Here is a 21349-nt window from a genome sequence, read left to right as displayed (position 1 = left end):
TGTCAGGAATGCTTTTATGCTATCAACTTCATGGTTTTTGCTCCCTTATAGCCAAAACCCTGAAATAAACACAGTGCTATGAGAAGAAACTGCACAGGCGAGCATATGAGAATCCATAAGCGAGGGCAACATTTTGGTTGAGACAGAGCAGGTGATGCAAACAGCAGGAAATACTCTTCATAGCTTTGCCAATGTAACTCTTTTCTTACAGATCATTATAACACAATATTCCATTAATTGGGATCTTTTCTCCACAAACTCATGGGGGTTTTGTCATGACATGCACAAATTGAGAAATAAGGCTAAATAGATAGAGCCTGATATTAAAAGTCAAAATATTGTTCAAGCTTTTACCAAAGTTTGTCAGGTTCAGCCTTCTGCACTTAAATGTAGCTAGTTTAAATACCTGCAGTTTCATTCAATCATTTTCTTTGGAACTGAGTGCCTGTAGAAACCCACTGTGGGCAAGTCACTGCATCGGTCTCAAAATACATCTGGCACCATGAAACAGTTTTGAAAAAATTAAGTACAGTTACTTCTGTGTCTGCCTCAGCTCCTCGGCCCTTCCCCCCTGAACAGTTCAGTGTTATTCCTGACATGACAAACCAAGCATGACAACAATTTGAAGTTTCCAGCATATCACTTTCACACAAAACAAAGTGAGAGTTCTACAGGTAACTTTTAATGCAAGTTTTGAAAATTTGAGAAGGCTCTGATATTCTTCCCTTCTCAATACATGTGATTGCATTTATTTACATGTATTTTTACCTTTTGCTATACATTCATATACATTCGGTTACCCTTTTTATTCTTAAACAACAGCAGAAATGGTTTGTAGTCATGACATGTCACAGTAGCCTCATTTGCCATTTATGCAAAATTAAAAAAAATTAAGCATAAATACTTTTTTAAAATCTTCTGGCAAGTCAGGATTTTCTCCTCATTTATTAATAGCTGTGCCTGGCAGAGCACACCATAGGTGGTGATACTTGTGACTAATCTAGATGAAGTTCAAGTTAGCAGACAGGAGGTAATTTTCTTCATTTCTTCATTTGACTCTTACTCATCCCAGGTATCTCCGTATTTATTTACTTTAACTAAAGAAAAGGAAAAAAAAGTAGTCATATATGACAGTTTAACTGCAAAAGTTTATCATACAAACAATGCCAAAAAGTATGATGAAGTGCACTATCATTTGAACTGGTGAGTAGGGGGAGTGTCACTCACAGCATAACATACATCTAATTAAAGCTACTTTTGAATAAATGGGGAGAGGAGTTTGTTAATCATTATTCCTTAATGAATTAATATTCAATCAGAAGGCCTACTGTGCTAATTCCTGCTCTATAGAATTTGTAATTACTTTTAAACAAATGTAACGTGGATGAAACAAAGACAATTGGAGGAAACAGGCAAGGAATGTTACAATAAATAATGAGGCTACATAATCTAGTTACATGTACAGTTGGATGGATTCAGGATAGTTAAAAACATGTTCAAAGACAAAAAAAAGAAATCAGTAATCCCTACTAGGAAACTACTCAGCCAATATTATTTGGCAGCTTCCTTTAGCATAGGAGTGAGTCAGAGAGTAAAAAACCAGGGTGCTGGTCTAGCGGCTTTGTCCAGAAATATGTCACCCATAGCTGACCAGAAAGTGAAAATAGGCTCTCTGGAAAGTGATCTGCAAAGCAGTCCATAAGTGACTGCCACCACTGAAAAGGTTAAGGATGGATCTGTACGATCCAGTAGCAATGCTGACACTAGTCAGGCAACCCTTTATAAACCTACTTGCAAATTAATTACTAAGCTCACTGTTTATTACTAATTATGTGCAGCAGAACCCATGGAATAGAGCAGAATGCCTGACCCTTGTCTCACTGAGTTATCAGCAAACTGATCATAATACCCTGACAAATCTCTTTGGAGTGACTGATACTGCAGTGAGGCACAATGAGAAGCTCTCTGTAAGTACAATTTGATTTCCATTTCTATTAACTATGGCAGCTGAACAGGCTGCACTCATTCCCTGGAAAATGGGCCAGTCTAGATCACTGTGAACATGCACGTATTTGTACAGCTACAATGAAGGGAGAAGGCCCTGGCAGATGGAAGTTAGAGATTGCTTAAAGCTGGTTTAAACATGGTTTGGTTTCCCTTCTGTCCCTGCAAGGGAGGGCAGAAATCACTGTCTCCTATTTGCTAGGGACCAAAGATAAGATGAGCCAAGCAGTAGTGACTCAGAGTATGAACAGGCACACAGCAAGTAACATGTCCAGCACAACACAAGAAGCTAAACTGGATCTTAGCAATATCAGTGTAATGTCTGAACTGTAGATTTAAATGTACTTGCACGAGTAAAGCATTTCTGAATTTCTGTATTTCCTCCTTACTCTTTTTCCCTCAAAATACAAAGAGATAGTTTTAAAAGTTTATTTACAAATCTCATGCACTACTGAGAGTGGTTTTATTCTCAAAGCCCCAGTACAGCCTTCAAACAGAACACAGAAATATAACAGACAGAATGCATTATTTGATCAACATTTTATAGACCTCAAATAACTAAAAATAAAATAACAAATTTACATTCTCCTTTCACAGCCACAACATTTGCCATGGAATACAGCAAGGTTTGCAGAATGCTGCTTCATATTTCTGTGTATCGTTTTCAAGGGGTATTTCTAGGCTTTCTATTTGTGGAGAAGTATCTTGAAAAAAAACCATTGTGTAAATGTACAAAGTGTCAGCTGATGGAATTTAAAAGCAATCTAAAACCACAGCTTCAGTAATTTTTCAATGTCTTATTTGGCATAGTCCCATGATAAGAGAAAAAGCCTTTTATCCTTGAAATAACAGATTGAAATCATTACACAATAATTGTTTATAATTTTTCATTCAAGACTGCAGATCTGTCCAAAGATAGATGATCTGGAGAAAGTAATTCACAACATCAAATAGACTGACACTTAAGCAACACTGTTCCAAAGCTTACTATTACTGCTTCAGAACTTTTTGCTTTAATACACTCTCATGTACTTACTACCACTCGTTATGCCTAACAGGAGATGACAGCTGTTTCTACAAGTCTTGTTTTAGTATAGCTGCCAAGACTGTGCACTGCACACAAACCCAAACAATTCAAGGTGACTAGTCCAGCAGTGTGTTAAATGGGAAAACATTCCTCTTGCTAAAATTGTTTTCACAGATGCCACATTAAATTCAAAAAAGTTCTAGAGCAAGCAGTTATGGATTGCTTTTGTGTATCCTTTTCAAAAAATTGATTGAGTCAAAAAGTTCTCTGAATGGCATCTTATTCTTCAGGACATTGCATTCTTATTTTGCTCTGTAAAGTTTTCTTTTTCACTGTGAAAACAAATCCCAATATTGCTGCCAAATACTGTTTCCTTCCTTTGGGTTTTAATGTAGAAAATGAACCTCTACAAACAATGCCTCTATAGAAATCCACTAATTCCACATGAAACAATTAATAAAAATAAATACCCTCCCCTTCAAAACCATCAACCATGTGCTCTATTTTGAGAGAACAATGCTATCTAAAACACACCCCCCTCCCATAGCTAAAACATTTCAGTATAACTCTGAGCTCAGAGAATTCTTTGTTAAAAGAGGTCACTTGATATACTCAATCAAGCAAAAGTTATGAGCTTTTCAGTCTGGAACCAAGCAATATGTTTAGAGAAAAAGAATTATAATTTGCTATTGGATGTTCAGGATTTTTGAAAAAAATAATTATTTTGAAATAAGAAACTACAGACCACATATGAGATACCTGAAGATACTGTAAAGATAAATTGCTTGTATGCAGAATTAAGCCTTGTATTTGCAACCATTTTTAACATTATGGCAAATATTTGACTTTACTAAGTATATCTGTAAATCAGTATATTACCTTCCTTAGCTGGTTTTTCCTGTGAAAACTTGTTTGGAGTTTCTGCCTTTGGTGGTTGCATTATGTCATATGTCTCTCTGTGTTTATTCCTTAATTCCTCATATGTGATGCCTTTTTTCTTACGAGTTTCTTCTGGAATTGGAGCAGGTTCTAAAAAGAAAACAAACTTATAAATATCCCAAATATGGCATAGCATACCAAAATTTGGCTACAACTTGTTCAGAATGCCAGTTCATTACTGGTCAATCCCAAATTAAAAGAAGCTGCAATTCTAAATACAAAAGAGAACGTATATGGTCTTTAGTTAATCCGCTCCTTTTATCCTTTTAATTTTGTCAAACTGCTTTGAAAGACTGGAGTTAGTTCATTTTCTTAATTTTATCCAATGGAAATTCTAACATCCATGTGGTAGTTGACAGACAAAATAGTTCAGGTCACTTTATGTAAAATTTATTATATGTAAAATTTATGTAAAATTTATTATAATTACATTTTATATGTATATGATTTCTGAAAAGAAATCTGAGTGAAGCTTGAGAGTTTGCATTAAGGCTTTAAATTCTGCTTTCAAAGAATTAGTAACCATCATCTGTCACCTGATAAACTTTTTATCCTTTTATCTACATTTATAATGCAGAATCTTGGTTCTATAATTAAGGTTTTTACCAAATATTGATATTTTTTATGAAGTGCAATTACAATTTCCTTGACACATTTACATCTGATACTTTCATATAATTATAATCAAGTGGCACAAAGGTGCTTTTTATGTGAAATAAAACATTTTTGATAAAGGAGTTGACAAAATGCAAACCAAAGTAAAAAAGTCTGCATTTGACAGTAACTTCCTCCACTGTGTACCAGAGACACCTGAATTCAGAATCCTGCATTTCCCCTGCAACAGCTGACCACAGTTCATACTGGAAGGAAGGGAACAGCTGTACAGTATGGTACTTGAAAACCATTTTAGTTCTCTGTGAGAAAATCAGACTGTTGCCAGATAGAACACAATATCCATTCAATTCCCAGGAGACTTAAATGTTATCACGTTATAAAAAATAAAATAAATAGTTTAATGTCACAGAGTTACAGCAGTATCCAGTTACAGCGCTATGGCTGGTGCAACTGCAGGCACCTCAGAAGGGCCAACAGGAATTGGCAGGCTGTGTTTATTCAGTACAAAGGATGGTGTATTCGCCCCTCCTTCAATCAAAAAAAACTTCCAGTCAGGCTGAGTTTTTTGCAGGGTTAGTTCCACAACAGATTACACCTTGTAAGTTAATTCAAGATCTTTACTTGCCATTAGAGCTACAAAACATGAAAAAACCCTGAATTTATTTTACAGTTACACAAAATAATACTTACAGTTCTCTTCTGTGTAAAAAACAATTCTGGTAACTTCAGGATCTTTCACTCAAAACCACTGTATTGTACCATGTATGTTTGCATGGGATGAAAATACATAGTTTAGTAAGAGCAGTACCTATAAGAAAGGCAAGAATCTTTGTAGTACAAACTGCTAAACATTAACACAAAACTCACCTTCAACAGTGTAATCAGTAATTCCTGTAGGTGAAGATTCATTCAGGGAAGCACTGAATGGAATAGGTTCGTAACTTGAGAGGCCTCTATCTGTCGAGCTATAATCATCTGAATAGCTCGAAGAAGGTGCAAATCCAGGTCTTGGAGAAGAAGATTCAGTAAATGACTGAGAAGGTAAGTCTGAAAATTCAGATTTCCGACTGGAACGGCTGGAAAAGAATACAATTAAATATTAAATACAAAAATACTAAGGTTAAAAACAGAACTAGAAGAGTAACAATACATGCAGTTCAAGAAAATACTCTTTTATTTTAAATGGTTTAGTTTCCAACTGAATCATCATCTTAAAAAAAGTTTGGGATGTTTTGGGTGTTTCCTTTACATTGCAAAGATCTCTATAGTTCCTTCCCCAACACTCTTCCCTTCCTCACAGAATCTTAACTCATACCTGAAAATCTCCAGGACAGGAGAGAAAAGAGATTAAGCATGTTGCACTTTAAAAGACTAAAATGACAATCCCTTCCCCCAAGGACTCTTCAGACAAAAAACCCTTATCAGACACAAATAGTACAGGGTGTGCCCATGTAATTAGTGCTAGTATGAACTAAAGGCCTTTTAGGAAGAATTTGCAATTTAAAACTTGTCATCACTAGAAGCTGCTTCAGTATCAAACAGAAGGAAAATGAACAGCTATCTTGGGGAAATTAAATTATGAAAGTTTATGAAGATGCTGAATTCTGCAGAAACACTAATGAATTTTCTCTTGGGAGAGAAAGGTAAAATCATATAAAGAATAGTCTGGAAACTGGTGGCAGATATTTTAAAGCATTTGCTATACTCATGGTATGGCCCTGCAACCAGTACGCACCATGTCCCTCTATCAAGAATGCCACCACTTGGTGCCACTGGAACATCTCTGGAGTATTTATTTATCTTTTAATTTCTGCTTAGCTTCCTGTGAAAAACATTTGCAATTAGTGTTTCTTTTATTCTCACAATAACCATAAGGAGCAAAGCCATTTTACTGCCTCAATTATGTTTCTCAAATATATGAAAAGACAGGTTTAAAAACCTACCTAATCTTTTAACTCCCTACCAATTTTTAGCTGCAAATCAAATTACCAAAATATATTAATTAGTAGATATATAATGACCATGAAAGTGTAATGATTTCTGTTGCTACTTTATAAGGGTAGCGTGTAAGGATAATAATGCAATTGGCATGAATTTCAATTAATCATTCAACCAAGAAAAAGGAATTTATTACTTAGGAAATAAAATGGCATGGGCCGTTTAAGGTTGAAGGGACTTACTGGTGCAGCAGATGGCACTTAAACTAAGTTCTCACATAGAGTAAACACAGTTAATAATCATGACAATTTCATATTAGGAACTGGAGGGGGGTGAGGGAACAAGTCCAGTTCCAATTCAGCTGATTCTATACAGTAAACATATGAAGAGGTAATTCCTAAAATTATGTTTGGGGTCATAAAACCATAAATATTTCAGAATAAAGGTAAACCTTGCAGACAAAATAAAAACTGTCATAAATGTGAATTTATAAAGTTTTTAACATTTTAATCAAATCCTTTATAAACATTTAACAAATCTTAGCACATACATAGGAGGACCACTACTCACTATCCAAACACTATTCTCCCAGTTTTGAATCAAGGGTTTAATTGAGATATTCTGAAAGCAGCTTGCAATTAAAAACCAGTTGAGGTAGAAAACATTCTGGAAGAAAACAGGAAATAGTTTTAAGAACCTGATGAGTTTCTCATATGTACAGCATAATGCTGTTACAGATGTAAAGGATTTAAACAAACAGCAGAAGGTTTGACCACCATGCTTCTTCCTGCACTGATATTGTTTACTGAGTTCTTTCCTTTGATAAACACTGAAATCATTTCCATCCTTTTCCTACTTTAATCCAACTGAACTATGGGAAAAACTGCCAGAATGTAATACTATTTTATTTCAGTTAACTTAGTTTACTTCTGAACTAAGGAGGCAACTTGTGCTGTCACATTACTGTGAGTAAATTCCACATGGGAAAAACTCTTAATTTACAAGGAATATAGTGTGCTAAGTAAAATGTTCATTTTTCTACTCCTCAAAATGATTGGTTGTATGCAGAGAGCTCAAAATGCATGTTTTATAGCTTGCCAACTGATACAGATACAGTTTCCTGAAAGTGGTAGATCTGGGATAATGGGAAATGAGGGAAGGTGCAGCTCCGGAAGCCTTTGAAAGCTGCAAATCTAGTCTTGATCTGTTAATGTTTAAAATGCCCTATTCAAGAATAAGTTTTAAATTTAAAAGAGAATTAAATTCTTACTTAGGTGAACTATGTCTCTGAGCTTGTCGTAGAACATCTCCTATGGGAGAATCCTTCAGTTTCTTAAATTTCTCACTACAGATTGGCAAGTAGGATATCTTTCCAGCCAGGTATCCACACATTCCAGCAACTTTTTAAAAAGAAAAAAAGATGGATTTATACGCCATATCATAATATTCATCATAATTTAAAAATAATGATATCAAATAAATTATATAGTATCTTGAACGAAAGAAAAAACCCTCAGTTTAGATCTGAACCAAAACCATGCAGTAATCATCTCTGCTTCTTCTGCAGACAAAGGGTACTAAAACCAAATGCAACAGCTGAAGAGAGACAGAAAGCAATGATTTAGACATGGCATGAACATCAAATGATTTCAGCTAGTACTTGATGAAAGGTGACAAAAAAATAAAAATAATTGCATCACTTTTTCCTAAGATCCAGAAGTCACAATTAACTATCAAAGATGATAAAACAGTTAGGAATAAATAAAGGTAGTAAATTCTGCTAATTTAATCCAGTAGAACAGTCAGATCTTGCAAAGGCTTTCACTGGTATGAACAGAGGTCTAAATAAGCTTAGCATTTAGGCCCAGTATCTTCTGAAGAGTATTCTACAGTTTGGCTGCCAGAGGGCAAACAACTGAATTAGCTGAACCCTTGCAACCACCAGGCAAACACTTTCAATTTAGTGCTTGAGCTATCTCCATCTGCTGCACAGACATAAGACTAAATTATCAAGATAGTTATTTCTGGGCTTAAAACTTATGATTTGCATCAGCTGGCTCCTTCAAGTTTTATGAGTGGGTCAAATGGACTATGAAGGATTCTATGGCAATTAACAGTTTTCTTGATTTTGTAGGAGAAAATGACTAGACCTTCTTTCATATGCAATGAGTATTTCCTACATATAAAGACTAAAGAGTTTCAATCACCTTTAAGTCAAGACACAGTTAATTACCAGTAACATTAATCATCTGTGATTCTCACACTGTAGATTGCATTACCCCGGAATCAATAGAAAAGGGGATTTTACCCTAGCCTGCTGTACTGGTACTGAAATTGTGATTCCTGTTCTAATGTCTGTATTTTCAAGAGGAGGTTAAAAATCTTTTTCCAAGGGAAAAGAGAAGAACAGCCACAACTGTGAGTGAAGTTTACAAAAGAGAAATACAAGGGTTTAGCTGTTTAGCAGGTAAACAAAAAAAACACACCTCAAATACTACAAATATGTGCAAAGAGAAAAATTACAAGCCGCTAAATCAGCTTAAGAAGAATTCATACTAAATACTTAGCAATATAAAGCTAAGCAGAAAAGGTGATTAATCTTTTGCATAAATTACAAAGAGAAAGTCTCCTTTTCTTGAGGCCTTCCAGTCAAGAAAAGTGGAAGCATCCCTCTGGAAGATCTTTTACTCAAAGTAATTATTGGCTAAAATATTTGCTTTCTCTTATTACAGAACTAACAGCCAGATGATCCTATTTTTGAAGTTAGCACAGTAAATCAGATATTGTTGTTCTCTGCTTCTTCTGCATTCACTGTGACAAGATCTTAGAGAAGCTGATTAGAGAAGGATAAAACAGGCCAGGTCCCAGAGCAGACTAACATGAAGGACATATGAATCTTCCCCTTTTTTGTCAGAGAGAGGACCAATAGCTCTGTGCTATGTTGAAGGGATGTTATCAATGTAGTATATAAGCCTTGACTAATTAGAACTTTCAGTAAATTGGCAGAGTGCCTAGAAGACTACTGAGAAAAGTATAGTAATTCCTATAGGCAGAACATCCTGGCTAGTCCAGCTGCACCTTATTTTTTCCCCTATTTCAAAAAATTAATTCTGTTAAATAGGGGGACTGTGGCCCTTAACAAGAAATGTGTAGGAGTGATCAGGGAAGTTGCAACTCTTTTATTTATTAGAAATGTTTGTGTTATACCATTGTTTGGTGTTCAGAGAAAGTAAGCAGACTTTAGCATAAACAACTGGGAGCTCTAGTCTCTCACATTCATTTATCTGCTTAAACAAAACTTCCTTCACCACAAATCATGGGGTTTACCCTCTTCCCAGTGAAGTAAACTGGCTATATCTGAGCAGATTGGCAAGATGGCAACTTCCTGTTTTACTGTCCTCTATTACATTGAAAACGTTAATTTATTAATTTATTTTTGATTATACTTAATCCAAAAATCATTCACAAGAAATTGCTGTTTTCCTACAATTGTACATACATAATGTCCAGGGGAAAAAAAAAGTAATTAAAATAGCTTGAATGGGACATGTGAGATACAAGAAAAAAGACCTTCAAATTAGGAAGGGAGGGGTGGGTGTATTCTGGCAATGTAATTTAAAGTAAGCTTGTACAGTATCTATTTACAATGTTTTTATCTTATATGATTACGCTACATTTATCAAGCAATTTTATACAAAGCTTATAAACAAAAGTTGTACAAAAGGTACAGTACAAATTCAAAGACGGTGAATAAATCACGGAATCATAAAATGGCTTGGGTTGCAAAGGGACCTTAAAGATCATTCACTTCCAACCCTGCTGCCATGAGCAGGGATGCCCTTCACTAGACCAGGTTGCTCAGGGCCCCATCCAACCTGGCCTTCAACACTTCCAGCGATGCAGCATCCACAACTTCTCTGAGCAACCTGTCCAGTGCCTGACTACCCTCAGTAAAGAATTTCTTCCTAACATCTAATCTAAATCTCTCCTCTTTTAGTTTAAAATCACTGGCCACTGTCCTATCACTGTCTGTCCATGTAAAATGTCACTGTCCCTCTTTTTTATAAGCCTGGTACTGGAAGGCCTCAATGAGATCTCCCTGAAGCCTTCCCTTTTCCTCAGCTCTCTCAGCTGTCTTCATAGCTGTTCCAGCCCTCTGGTCACCTTCATGGCCTCCTCTGGACCCACTCTAAAAAGTTCATCTCTTGTGCTGAGGACCTCAGACCTGGATGCAGCACTCCAGGTCTTACCAGAGCACAGAACAGGAGCAGAATCACCTCCCTCCACTTGCTGGTCCCCCCTCTTTTGATGCAGCCTATGATGCCATTGGCCTTCTGGGCTGTGAGCACACACCGCTGGCTTACGTCCAGATTTTCATATATGAGAACCCCCAAGTCCTTCTCTGCAGGGCTGCTCTCAGTGGCTTCTTCTCCCAGTGTGTACTCACATCTGAGATTGCCCTGACCCAGGTGCAGTACCTTGCACTTGGACTTGCTGAATCTCATGAGGTTCCCACAGGCCCACTTCTGGAAAGCAGCCTAGCAGAAAGAGTACTGGGTGTTTGGGTTGAGGGAAAGTTGAGCGAGTCAGCAGAGCCTTGGCAGCCAGGAGGGCCAACCATGTCCAGGGGGGCATCAGGCAGATGTCCAGAGGAGGGTGACCAAGATGGTGAAAGGTCTCAAGGACCAGACTTAGAAGGAGCAGTTGAGTTCATTTGGTTTGTTCAGCTTGGAGAAGAGAAGAACGAGGGGTGACCTCATCACAGTCTACATCTACAACTTCCTCAAGATAGGCAGTGGAGGGGGAGGTGCTGATCTCTGTCTGGTGACCAGTGACAGGTATGAGGCTGCATCAGGGGAAGTTCGGACTGGCCATTAGGAAAAGGTTCTTCACTGAGAGGGTTGTCAGTCACTGGAACAGGCTCCCTGGGGAAGTGGTCACAGCACCAAGCCTGTCAAGAGTTCAAGGAGCATCTAGACAACACTCTTAGTCATATGGTTTAGTTTTAGGTAGACCTGTGAGGAGCAAGGAGTTGGGACTCTGTGGTCCTTATGGGCCCCTAACAAATGGAGATATTCTATGATTCTACTAGAATGCAGTCACAGTAATCAGCCAGCTGGTCTCATGGGAATTACACCTATGTAAGACTTCAGAATATAGGGCATGAATACAAGCTGAATTTATATGTAGCTTTTACTTACATGCAACTTTCATAAAAGAGCCAAATCTTGAGCTATCTCTTAGAACACCTGAAAATGAGAATGAAAGTAATTAGCAATCAGAATTAAGAATCAAGCTGAAAAACTTCAACCGTAGTTATGTGTGTAAGTTACTCTGTAGCTATGTTTGTAGGTAGCAGCTTACTCTTTTACATTTAAAGAAAAATAAAACCCCCCTAACATCTGAATTCCCCATAAAAGTAACAAATCTAAGAATTATCCCTTTAATCATATTTAATCATAGTGTTATTACACACTGTAGAACATATTGTTTCATAATCAGTGAGATAATGCATTTGTCACACAGCATAAAATGCACATGATCTTCATTTTAAGTTCAGCTCCTTCTTTAGTTTGAGGAACTTCAAATCATGTAGCTGCACAGTCTGAACTTCTTTTAGTTACAAGTAGATTAGACATTATATTATCATAGTAACTTCACTAACAGCAAAAATATATTTTACCTGAGCAAATCCAAACAAAACCAAAGTATTTTTACACTTTACCTTTTCTAATTAAGAAACTAGTACCAAGCATGCTTACTGCAGCCAAAGGAAAAGCTGTGAAGAAGAAAAGAAGTTGCTTAAAATATGATTTTCAGTATTTTCAGTCACATTTAACAAAATACGCAATAAAATGACAGTTGCTATGCCTTACTTACTAAGCTCATTTGTATAAGAATATAAGGATATATATAATTAACAAATTGTATATAAATTATCAAACATTCTCAACTCCAGTTTTTAAGACCTACTACAAATTATCTGGTACTGGTTAATGAATCATCCTGTCAGCACTAGACTTCATACTTCCTAAAATACAAAAGCCAGTGTCAGATGGGATAAAGCTCTACAGAGAAGACTCCAGGTCTAGCTACAACTACTATAGCATCAACATGCACAACTCTAGAGAGGCATACACAGTTCTTCAGGACAGAAGGCAGAGAGGCCAGTGCCCCTAAAATTTTTTGATAACCGAAAGTCTTGACATTGTTTTAACATAAGAACTTTGGAAAAAGTTTAACTCTTATAGAGCTATAAATCAAATTGATTAAAATTAAGTAACATGTTTTATTCACCAGCAAACAGGGCAGTTTTTTCTGTAGCTTATGGGTCAAACTATACAACTTGGGGTTAGGGCCAGGAATGCAGAGAAGACAACAAACACTGAAGACCATCACTGCCTATCACAATCAGCTTAACAGTTTATGTCAATTTTATCATATGGAAAGACTTTAGGTGGCAAGAAGCATTTGCAGATCGCAAGAAACAAAAGGAATGCTTATTTCAAGAATGATAATTATTATATCATGAAAATTAACTTTGCAACTATTCATAAAGATCACTACCCCTACACAAGATACAGGAACAATGAAATAACAAACATGACAGAAGACTAAAGTTAACTACATAAAAGATTTAGATATGCCATAATGAAATTTAATTTTATGCAAGTCTGAAAATGTAGAAGTTACCTAGGAGAGAAATTTTGGCAACAGCACTAGATGTTTATAGTATTTTGATGCACACAATTTGCTAATTAAGTTCATACCTGAAGATAAATGATATTTGTCACAGTATTAAAATATGCTTTGCAAATAAAAAGTTTATTCCCTCATAAATTCTGAAAGTCTAAACTAGGCAAGGAGTCCAACCAGCATTTCAGGGTAAATGTGACTGGATGTCACTTTTAAGAAAAAGTATTGGCTCTTTGGCTTAAGGCAAGATTAGAGCAACACTTCAAAACCAGAAAATAAAATCTTCCAATCTATTAGAGATTAAAAATCTCATGCTTTTAGAGATTCCAGACCTAGATTTTTCCAAAATTTAGGGTTCTAGATTTTCTGAGATATAGAATGACAGTACAGATTTGAAGCTGAACTGTAAAATTAAAAAACAAACAAGGGGAGGGAGGGTGTGTTAAGAAAAATATATTCAAAAGAATTTATTACAGAGGACTTCAGCCTAATTCTTATAAGTCTGAAATGATTTACAGGCCCAACACAAATATTCTGGACACCAAAGACAGGTTAAACACTTGGAAACAGCCACTAGTATGTGTGCATATAAGTGACCTGAAATGGTAACTGGAAATTAAAAGAATAATAGCTAAATGAAAATTTATTATACATAAAAATTAATATGAATACTCAACTGTAAGGAAAAAGAACCAACAAAACAAGCTTTATAAATTAAAAAATATGAATGCTTTTTACTGCTATGGACAAGGAGTAATTTTCTGCTTCAGGAACAAAATAAACCTAGGGAAAATAATGGAAGGCAGAAAATATCAATAGCAAATAAGGACAGGAATATAATGTACCCTAATCAAAATGGTTTTATGTGGAAAAAGTTGTATCGATATGATTTGATTTTGTCAGCGAGGTTAAAAGTGCAAAGGATAAAGTTGTAGATTGTAGTGTGAATTTTCAACAGTGTTAGAATTTATATCATATGATATTGTGATTAAAATTTAGTTACTCCAGTATAGCATTACTACATACATATATATTATATATATATATGTATTAGACTGGAGTATGAAATGACTGCCAACAGAATCTGCCAATAGAAACTAGGCCAAAACACAGAGGGTTTGTAAGAATGGGTAAAAATTTGCTACAGCTTGAAATTTGAATAAACAAACTGAAAATACACAAATTTATAGTAACATCAGTGAATAACAAAAACTGATACACTACAAAGTGAGGATTTCAAGGCAATCATAGACAGCTCATACCTCTTGCAAAGGGAAGTTCAAGCAATAGGTATTTAATATAGCCAATACAACAATCTACAGAAACAAAGACAGGAGGCCTACAAAACAGTGATGGGCTTCAGGCTAGCCCAGTGAGATAACAGCACAGTGCACACTCCCTCCCTCCCACCCCCTCCAAAAATTCTCAGTTTCTGTTGTAACTGCCTAAAGAGAAATGACTCAAGAAACTAAGTTAGGGCTTCTCAACAGGACCTTCATGTTGTTTCCCACTGACTGTGCAAAGACTCACAGGGCAATGAGTTACACTGCCAAGCAGCTGAACACCTCAGGAACAGCAAACAGCTCCCTCTCCTCTTTGTCTTCCAGAAGAGAGATTATCAATAAGCCATAACCAATCGTGATCATTCCACTAATGAACATGGCTCTTTTCACTTACAAAAATATACAGAAAATGGCTACATTTTAGCAAACATGCTGAAGGTTTCCAAGTATTTGGACAAAAGTGGAAGAGGAGAATGCCAAAACAATGGAGAAGGACAAAGCATATATCTGATTCATTAATTCAAAATCACAGTGCCATAGAAGCTGCCTCTGAAAGTACTGACTTCCAGGAGAAATCAGAGCCCCAGTGTGCTAAATTTAGCAAATCAGCTGCTAAATTCTTCACCTGTCCTGGTTTCTGTCAAGCCACCTATCAGGAGTAGTCTATTAGTGTCAATAAACCAGCAGGTAACAATGGCATCGGAAGGCTTGTTCAAACCGTGTGACCAAGTGTACAAAAACCAACTGTGCCACGGACAACAGAAATTATGCCCAAACGTCGGCTTTTCAGAGACACAGAAATTTTCTCCAAAAGTTGAGCTGAGTGACTACTTGTTGTTCTCTTCACAACTCTTCATAAAGATGGAAAGCAATGGTTAGAAGTTAAACTGTTTTATTCTTGCATGCTAAAAATAACAATAAAAATTGAAAATAAAAATGTAGAAATAACAAAAAAAATCAGAAACATAAATAAACAAGAGATTCATTAATTAGATCTATTTTCAGACTTTCAATAAGCACTTTAACTTAAAATATGAAGAGATCTTGTTGTCAAGAATAAAACTTAGAAATTATGCTGCACCTTTCACAAAACTCTGGCCTGCAAACTCTTAATAAAGGTAAACACTACATGGATCAGCATTTACTGGGATGCAGTTTTAGACCATATGAAGCTTGTTAATGGATCATTGTGATATTGACCCAGACCTTCCTTACTGCCTCAGATAACAGCAAGAGGTAAGAGTAGAAGAAAAGCAAACGAGTTTACCAAAAAACTGAACTTACCTCTATAGCGGGCACTCTCTTCAGCACATTCCTTGAGGAGTCTTCTTTCCTCCTCTGTCGGCACATAAGGCTTGGGTACTTCCCTCTTTCATTGAAGAAATAAATTAGAAAAGAATGAGTAAAGGAACGGTTTGGGGGGAGTTTTCAATCAAAAAAACTTAATGTCTAATTTTCAGACCTTGTAGTTTCTGTAGTTTCACCCACTTTCTATAGTTAAGAAACTGGTGGCTTTTGTCCATAAATGTCACATGAAATATATCATTAAAAAATCAGCACTTCTAGAAACCATATGAGAGAGCAGAAAATACTTTGTGCATGGTCAGATCCCAACTCAGCTCACTCCTTTTTCTCCACAAAAGCCTGTGTTGGTCCCTGCAACCAGCCTTCCAAACAGATGAAATCTGACAGATCAGGAAGTGCCTTCTTTAAGTACTTCTCAGGGTTTCAGTGACATAACACATGTTGTTGGTTCCCACATATGTATCCAGTGAGAGCCGACCAGCTGTTTCCCCAGCATGTGAAAGGTTTGTGCTGGAGGTGTGTGACCCTCTCCCACCGTGAGAGCCGTGCAGCCAGGCACGCTTCCAGACCACCAGCTAGCCGGGAGAACTGTGAGCAGGCCAATGGCACCGGGGCAACACAGAATCACAGGTCAATTAGGTTGGAAAAGACCTCTGAGATCACTGAGTTCAACCTAAGACTGAACACCAGCATGTCAATTCCACCATGGCACCAAGTGCCCCGTCCAGTCCTTCCTTAAACACCTCCAGGGATGGTGACTCAGCCACCTCCCTGGGCAACCGATTCCAATGTCCAATAACCCTTTCTGTGAAGAAATTCTTCTTGATGTACAACCTAAACCTCTCCTGACACAGCTTGATGCTATTTCCTCTTGTCCTGTCACTAGCTGCCTGGGAGAGGTGGCCAAGCCCCACTTTGCCACAACTTCTTTTGTTGTAGGAGTGATAAGATCTCCCCTGAGCCTCCTCTTCTCCAGCCTAAACAACCCCAGCTCGCTCAGCCGCTTCTCACAGGAGTTCTGCTCCAGACCCTCACCAGCTTCATTGCCCTTCTCCCGACACGCTACAACACCTCGATGTCGCTGAACTGACGGGCTTAGAACTGGACACAGCACTCCAGGTGCGGCCTCACCAGAACCGAGTACACGGGGATGGTCACTGCCCTGCTCCTGCTAGCTGCACTATTCCTGACACAAACCAGGATGCCACTGGCCTTCTTGGCCACCTGGGCACACTGCTGGCTCATGTTCAGACACGAACACCTCCTCACCTCCTGCCGGGACCCCCTGCCCGGCCCCTGAGGCCTCAAGGGCACCGTGCCTGCGAGAAGCTCAGGGCAGGGGCGGCCGAGCGGCTGACAGGAACCCCCGCTCTCCGGCCCCGAGCCCGGCCCCGAGCCCCCCGCGTTACCCCAGCAGGAACACCGCCAGCCCGGAGAGGTGTCCCCAGCACAGCGCGGCCGAGCAGCGCGGTTACCTGGGCCGCGTCACCGCCGGGCCCCGGGCCCTGCCCGGCCTCCATGGCCGCCCTGACCCGGAACTGCGCGCGGCGCCCCTGGGGCGCGCTGCGCATGCGCGGAGCGGTGAGTCCCGGTGAGGGAGGGCCTTCCCCGCTCGCTTGGTTTGGCCCAGGGATAACACGGGCATGGCACTGCTCGGCTTGGTGGCCGGCTCGTTGGTCTTGATTGAGGGTAGTAAAGCTTTTGTCTGCTCGTGCATTGCTCGAATAGGTATGTTGCCCACAGGTTTGTTAACCGGTTGCTAAAGATGCGTGGCCAGAATTTCCTGAAACGAAAGGGTCTCTTGCCTATAAAAAGAGCTGATCTGAATCAGGACTAAGCAAGGGCGTGGTGGGCAACTCTGAGCTCGAAAGTGATACAAATTTGGTGGTTAGGATTGTATTGAAGTGGAAGACTAGGAGGGTGCTTGCCCCTAGCTCATGCTGTGGAAATGGTAGCTTTAGAGGGTGCTTGCTGTTTATAGAAATCAGGAAAAGCTGAGGGAAAAAATAAAAATATGTTTTGGGAGTGCAGTGTATGCCTTGGCATTTTGTTGTAAACATGCAGTACTATGGCTTGAATTCACCACATCCTGATGTGCCCATACTTGCTCATGGAATGCACCACTCCCTTTTAGCCATTCCTAGAGCAAGCTTTACCCTGGAATTTAGCACACTTATTAAGGCAATTTATTTCATGCTTTTTCTCTTATGTTTCAGTACATTCTAGGCAAAGAGTACAATGGGTTTTTAAAGCCTACGCTTTTGTGGGGTAGGGCATGTTTAGAACTGCACATCCTCTAAACATGGAGCTTCAATGGGGAGGAAATAGCAATCAGTCTCCTTCACTGAAGAAAATAACGAGCTGCTGTTTTGCTTCTCCGTTGTAAAATTAATAGTTATCCATTCAATTTTCTCACTTCACTGTCTTCAAGTCCCTTAGACTTCTAATGGTAAAAAATAATTACAATCATACAGCAAACTGGTGAGTTTACCATCCTTTCAAAAATCTTACCTAGTAAAGCCTGTTTGTGAGATATTTAAAGGTTTCACCTGGCTACGCAGGATAGAGCATATCCACATCCTTAGCACTTTGTTCTCTGTACTCAAGCTCTTTTTTGAAGTTCATACATAGAAATGTTAACAAGGACACAGTTTCTGCCATCTGGTCTACTTCTATGACTTCCTTTATACTCATGCCATCCTTCATGCAACTATGAGAACTTTAGTTTAAAATCGGTCATGGTATCACCAAGTCCTTCTGAATAAACATAAAATGTTGCTCTCTGGCAAGCTTTAATAAGGCCAGATTTACAAAACTGATGGACAATTTGTTGAAAGCATGAAGTCATGTATTTTTGGACTGCTTTAGGAGTCAAAATTATTTTTAGAAGTATTAAAACTCATCTATGTTTTTAAACTTTTTATCTTTTATGACTTAGTATCAACTAAGAATGAAAACTATATTTGAGATTCAAAATACTGTAATACAGAAACTTTACAGTTAATATTTAGAACTTGGAAGTTATTTCTTGTGAAGGAGATGCCTCAAAGAAGGAAAAAGGAAAACTTTCAAAGGATAAGATTCTTTTAAAACGAACTGATTACTTATGTTAACAAGAAGTTGAAAGGTGTGAAAGTCACATGTTTTCTAGTTGCAGTACTTTGCAAAACAAAGTTACTGGTGAATATTCAGAACTCTTGAAGCCAGAGCTCAAAGAATAAGTAAGGTGAGTTGTATGCAGTCTGTCAAGTGGTTTAAAAGCTTATCTTTCTGATAATTTTTATTATGCCCTTGTTAACAGTGTAAGGCTTTCTATAAATCCACTCAAAGAAGTGGCCTAACAAATCAGTTTAGTTTTACGATAATGTATAAGACATAACTTAAACAAGTAGACGTGTAAAAGAGCAGGGGTAAAAGCTGATCTGGTAAGGAAAGTCACAGAACAAGTACTGCAAGTTTATGTACTCAAGTACGTAGCTGGAATGATGATTTTTTTTTGGTTGGTTGGTTGGGGTTTTTTGCCTTTTTTTGGGGTGGTTTTTGTTTGTTTGTTTGTTTGTTTGTTTTGGTTTTTTGTTGCTGTTGTTTTTTGCTTGGTGCTCTGGAGAATACAGTAAAATGTAACAACTGAGAGGTTCTGGTTCTTCAGTGGCTGCCAAGAGTCAACAGGACTGTGTTGGAAAAATCACTCTCTCCCTAACGAGAAAATAACAACGTCTCATACCAAAAAAAGAGCATTGTTGTAACTACTATAACTGGTGGCAAACAAAGAATCAGTTATTTGCCTGAAGCATTATGGCACATCAGCAAGAAACAAGAGTGGGTGTCTTTGTGGAGCTGATAGTCAAAGCCTCAATTAGTAAGGACTTTACCCACATAGATAATAATTGCTATTAACTGCTACTGTAATGTATTTTGTGAAGTACTTTACATTTTAACCAGTCCTTAGGCTATTTTGTAAAGCAGGCAGGTAACGGGAGAATTTGGGTTTTGAAAGTAGCATCATGTCATTGTACATCCTATAAAGTTCAGGTGCTCAGGGTTAAATACCGGGGGTCTAATTTTCACTGGTGGTGAGGTTCTGCTGCTCCTCTCTATTCCATGGATGTATATGCATTTAGTGGGAAGATCAGGCTGAGCTCCTAACTCGGGATAACTTTAAAATCAGTACCAACTTGTGACGTAATCTGAAATGATGTACAACACCAGTAGCAATGAATCCTGTTTTTCTCGTTAGGTGCTCTATCACCCAGCATTTAGACTGCGATACAATTGTTAAAATGCAATAAAAAATACTCCACAAAATTCTTAAATCTACAGGAAAGAGTTAACCTCTTCTCAGCTACCAGTAAATCATTATTTTTTCCTCTCCTGCTTTCTTTTCCTAGTGGTTTCTGCAAGTTGATGTACATGTCTGCCTTAAGGATGTGCAGCCCATGGACATAAGTAGTTTAGCATGAAGGGACTTTTTACTCCAAAAAACCTAGAATTGTACAAAGCGTGTAACAGAACTTTGAACTTCTCCTACCAGAAACTATACCAACTGTTGTGCTGGTGCATTTGTTGTTTGTAAAAAGCATACTTTTCACTCAGTTCTGGTTTTGTTGGATATGCTTATTATAATACGGTACTTGCAAGACAGGGTTATGTTTAACATTGGGAAAATGGTGACTTAGTAGTCTTTCTACTACTGTTCTGCAGATCTTGTGTTATCATGCTCGACGTGTATTTATTTTTCCTTCTTCCTCCCCTTTGTTTTTTTTCAAGCCTGGAAGCTTTGAGGCTATTCAACAGAAAATATAGTTACTTTTTAACTACTTAAAATGTTAATGTTGGTACTGTTTCTATTAACATTGTCTCCCAAATCTTTGGATTGTTTAGAAATACATTGTTACATCCAGCCACCAGACCTGTTGTATTAGTGAAATATCGGCCCGTCCCACCCAGTGCCAGCTGAATTTTCTCAGGGTGATGTTGTGAATTATCTTATTGCTTTGCCTTGCTGCCAGTGTCACTTGCATTGCGATAAACCTTGCAGCTTGGCGCCTGGGGGAAATGCGTGAAATCAAAGTGAAGTTCCAATGGCCAGAGTAGCCCAAGTGTTTTATGTGCTGTTCAGGGGCAGCGACAGCTTTCCCTTCCCTGCCCCGCAGGCTTCCCGGGAGCCAGTCTGCTCCTGCGGGGGAGCCCGGCGGCTCGCATTGGTAGAACAACGCGAATAATTCCTGGCAAAAAGGCGGTATCTGAGCATTTGTGGAGCTGGCCGAGACACAAGTATTTGCCCTTTTTCGTTTGGGGGAAGGGCGGATTTTCCGACCGCTTCCTACGGGAAAAAGGAGCGCCTAGACGGCACGGGCACGGCGCGGCGGGACCCCTGCGGGGCTTCATCGCCTCAGTAGCCAGGAAAGTTCCTTGATGTTCCCCAGCCACGCTGCCGCTGCGTGCCTGGAAGGCGGTTTTATTCCCGGCTACCTTGTTGATACCGGCCTTCTTAACGGCAGCGGCCGGTCCTGCTCTCGCCGGGGGCGCGAAGGCTTCTTTG

General features: G+C 38.4%; 1 protein-coding gene across 1 annotated transcript; it reads right to left on the bottom strand.

Annotated features, from left to right (window-relative positions):
• Positions 1–660: 660 nt before the first annotated feature.
• Positions 661–17357, bottom strand: OCIAD1 (OCIA domain containing 1). The gene is made up of 8 exons (XM_008927439.2): positions 17283–17357; positions 15787–15871; positions 12249–12302; positions 11725–11772; positions 7794–7923; positions 5453–5661; positions 3911–4060; positions 661–1097 (listed from the first exon to the last, which is right to left on the bottom strand). Exons 1-8 carry the CDS (start codon positions 17325–17327, stop codon positions 1060–1062), a joined length of 759 nt encoding a protein of 252 aa, XP_008925687.1. The 5' UTR covers positions 17328–17357; the 3' UTR covers positions 661–1059.
• Positions 17358–21349: the final 3992 nt, after the last annotated feature.

This window comes from Manacus vitellinus, unplaced genomic scaffold (assembly GCF_001715985.3).
Source record: "Manacus vitellinus isolate BGI_N305 unplaced genomic scaffold, ASM171598v3 scaffold_0_pilon, whole genome shotgun sequence".
Classification (NCBI taxonomy): Eukaryota; Metazoa; Chordata; class Aves; order Passeriformes; family Pipridae; genus Manacus; species Manacus vitellinus.
Note: the sequence above shows the minus strand (reverse complement) of the source record. Positions and strands in the feature narration are given on the sequence as shown.

What these genes read in the sequence shown, in the direction of transcription:
- OCIAD1 (XM_008927439.2), bottom strand. Translation starts at nt 17,327, where the DNA reads ATGGAGGCCGGGCAGGGCCCGGGGCCCGGCGGTGACGCGGCCCAG. An exon ending in CTCTTTTATGAAAGTTGCAT is followed by an intron (nt 7,924 to 11,724) that starts GTAAGTAAAAGC and finishes CTTTTTAAAAAG; the next exon opens with TTGCTGGAATGTGTGGATAC. An exon ending in CAGAGACATAGTTCACCTAA is followed by an intron (nt 5,662 to 7,793) that starts GTAAGAATTTAA and finishes ATTCTTTTCCAG; the next exon opens with CCGTTCCAGTCGGAAATCTG.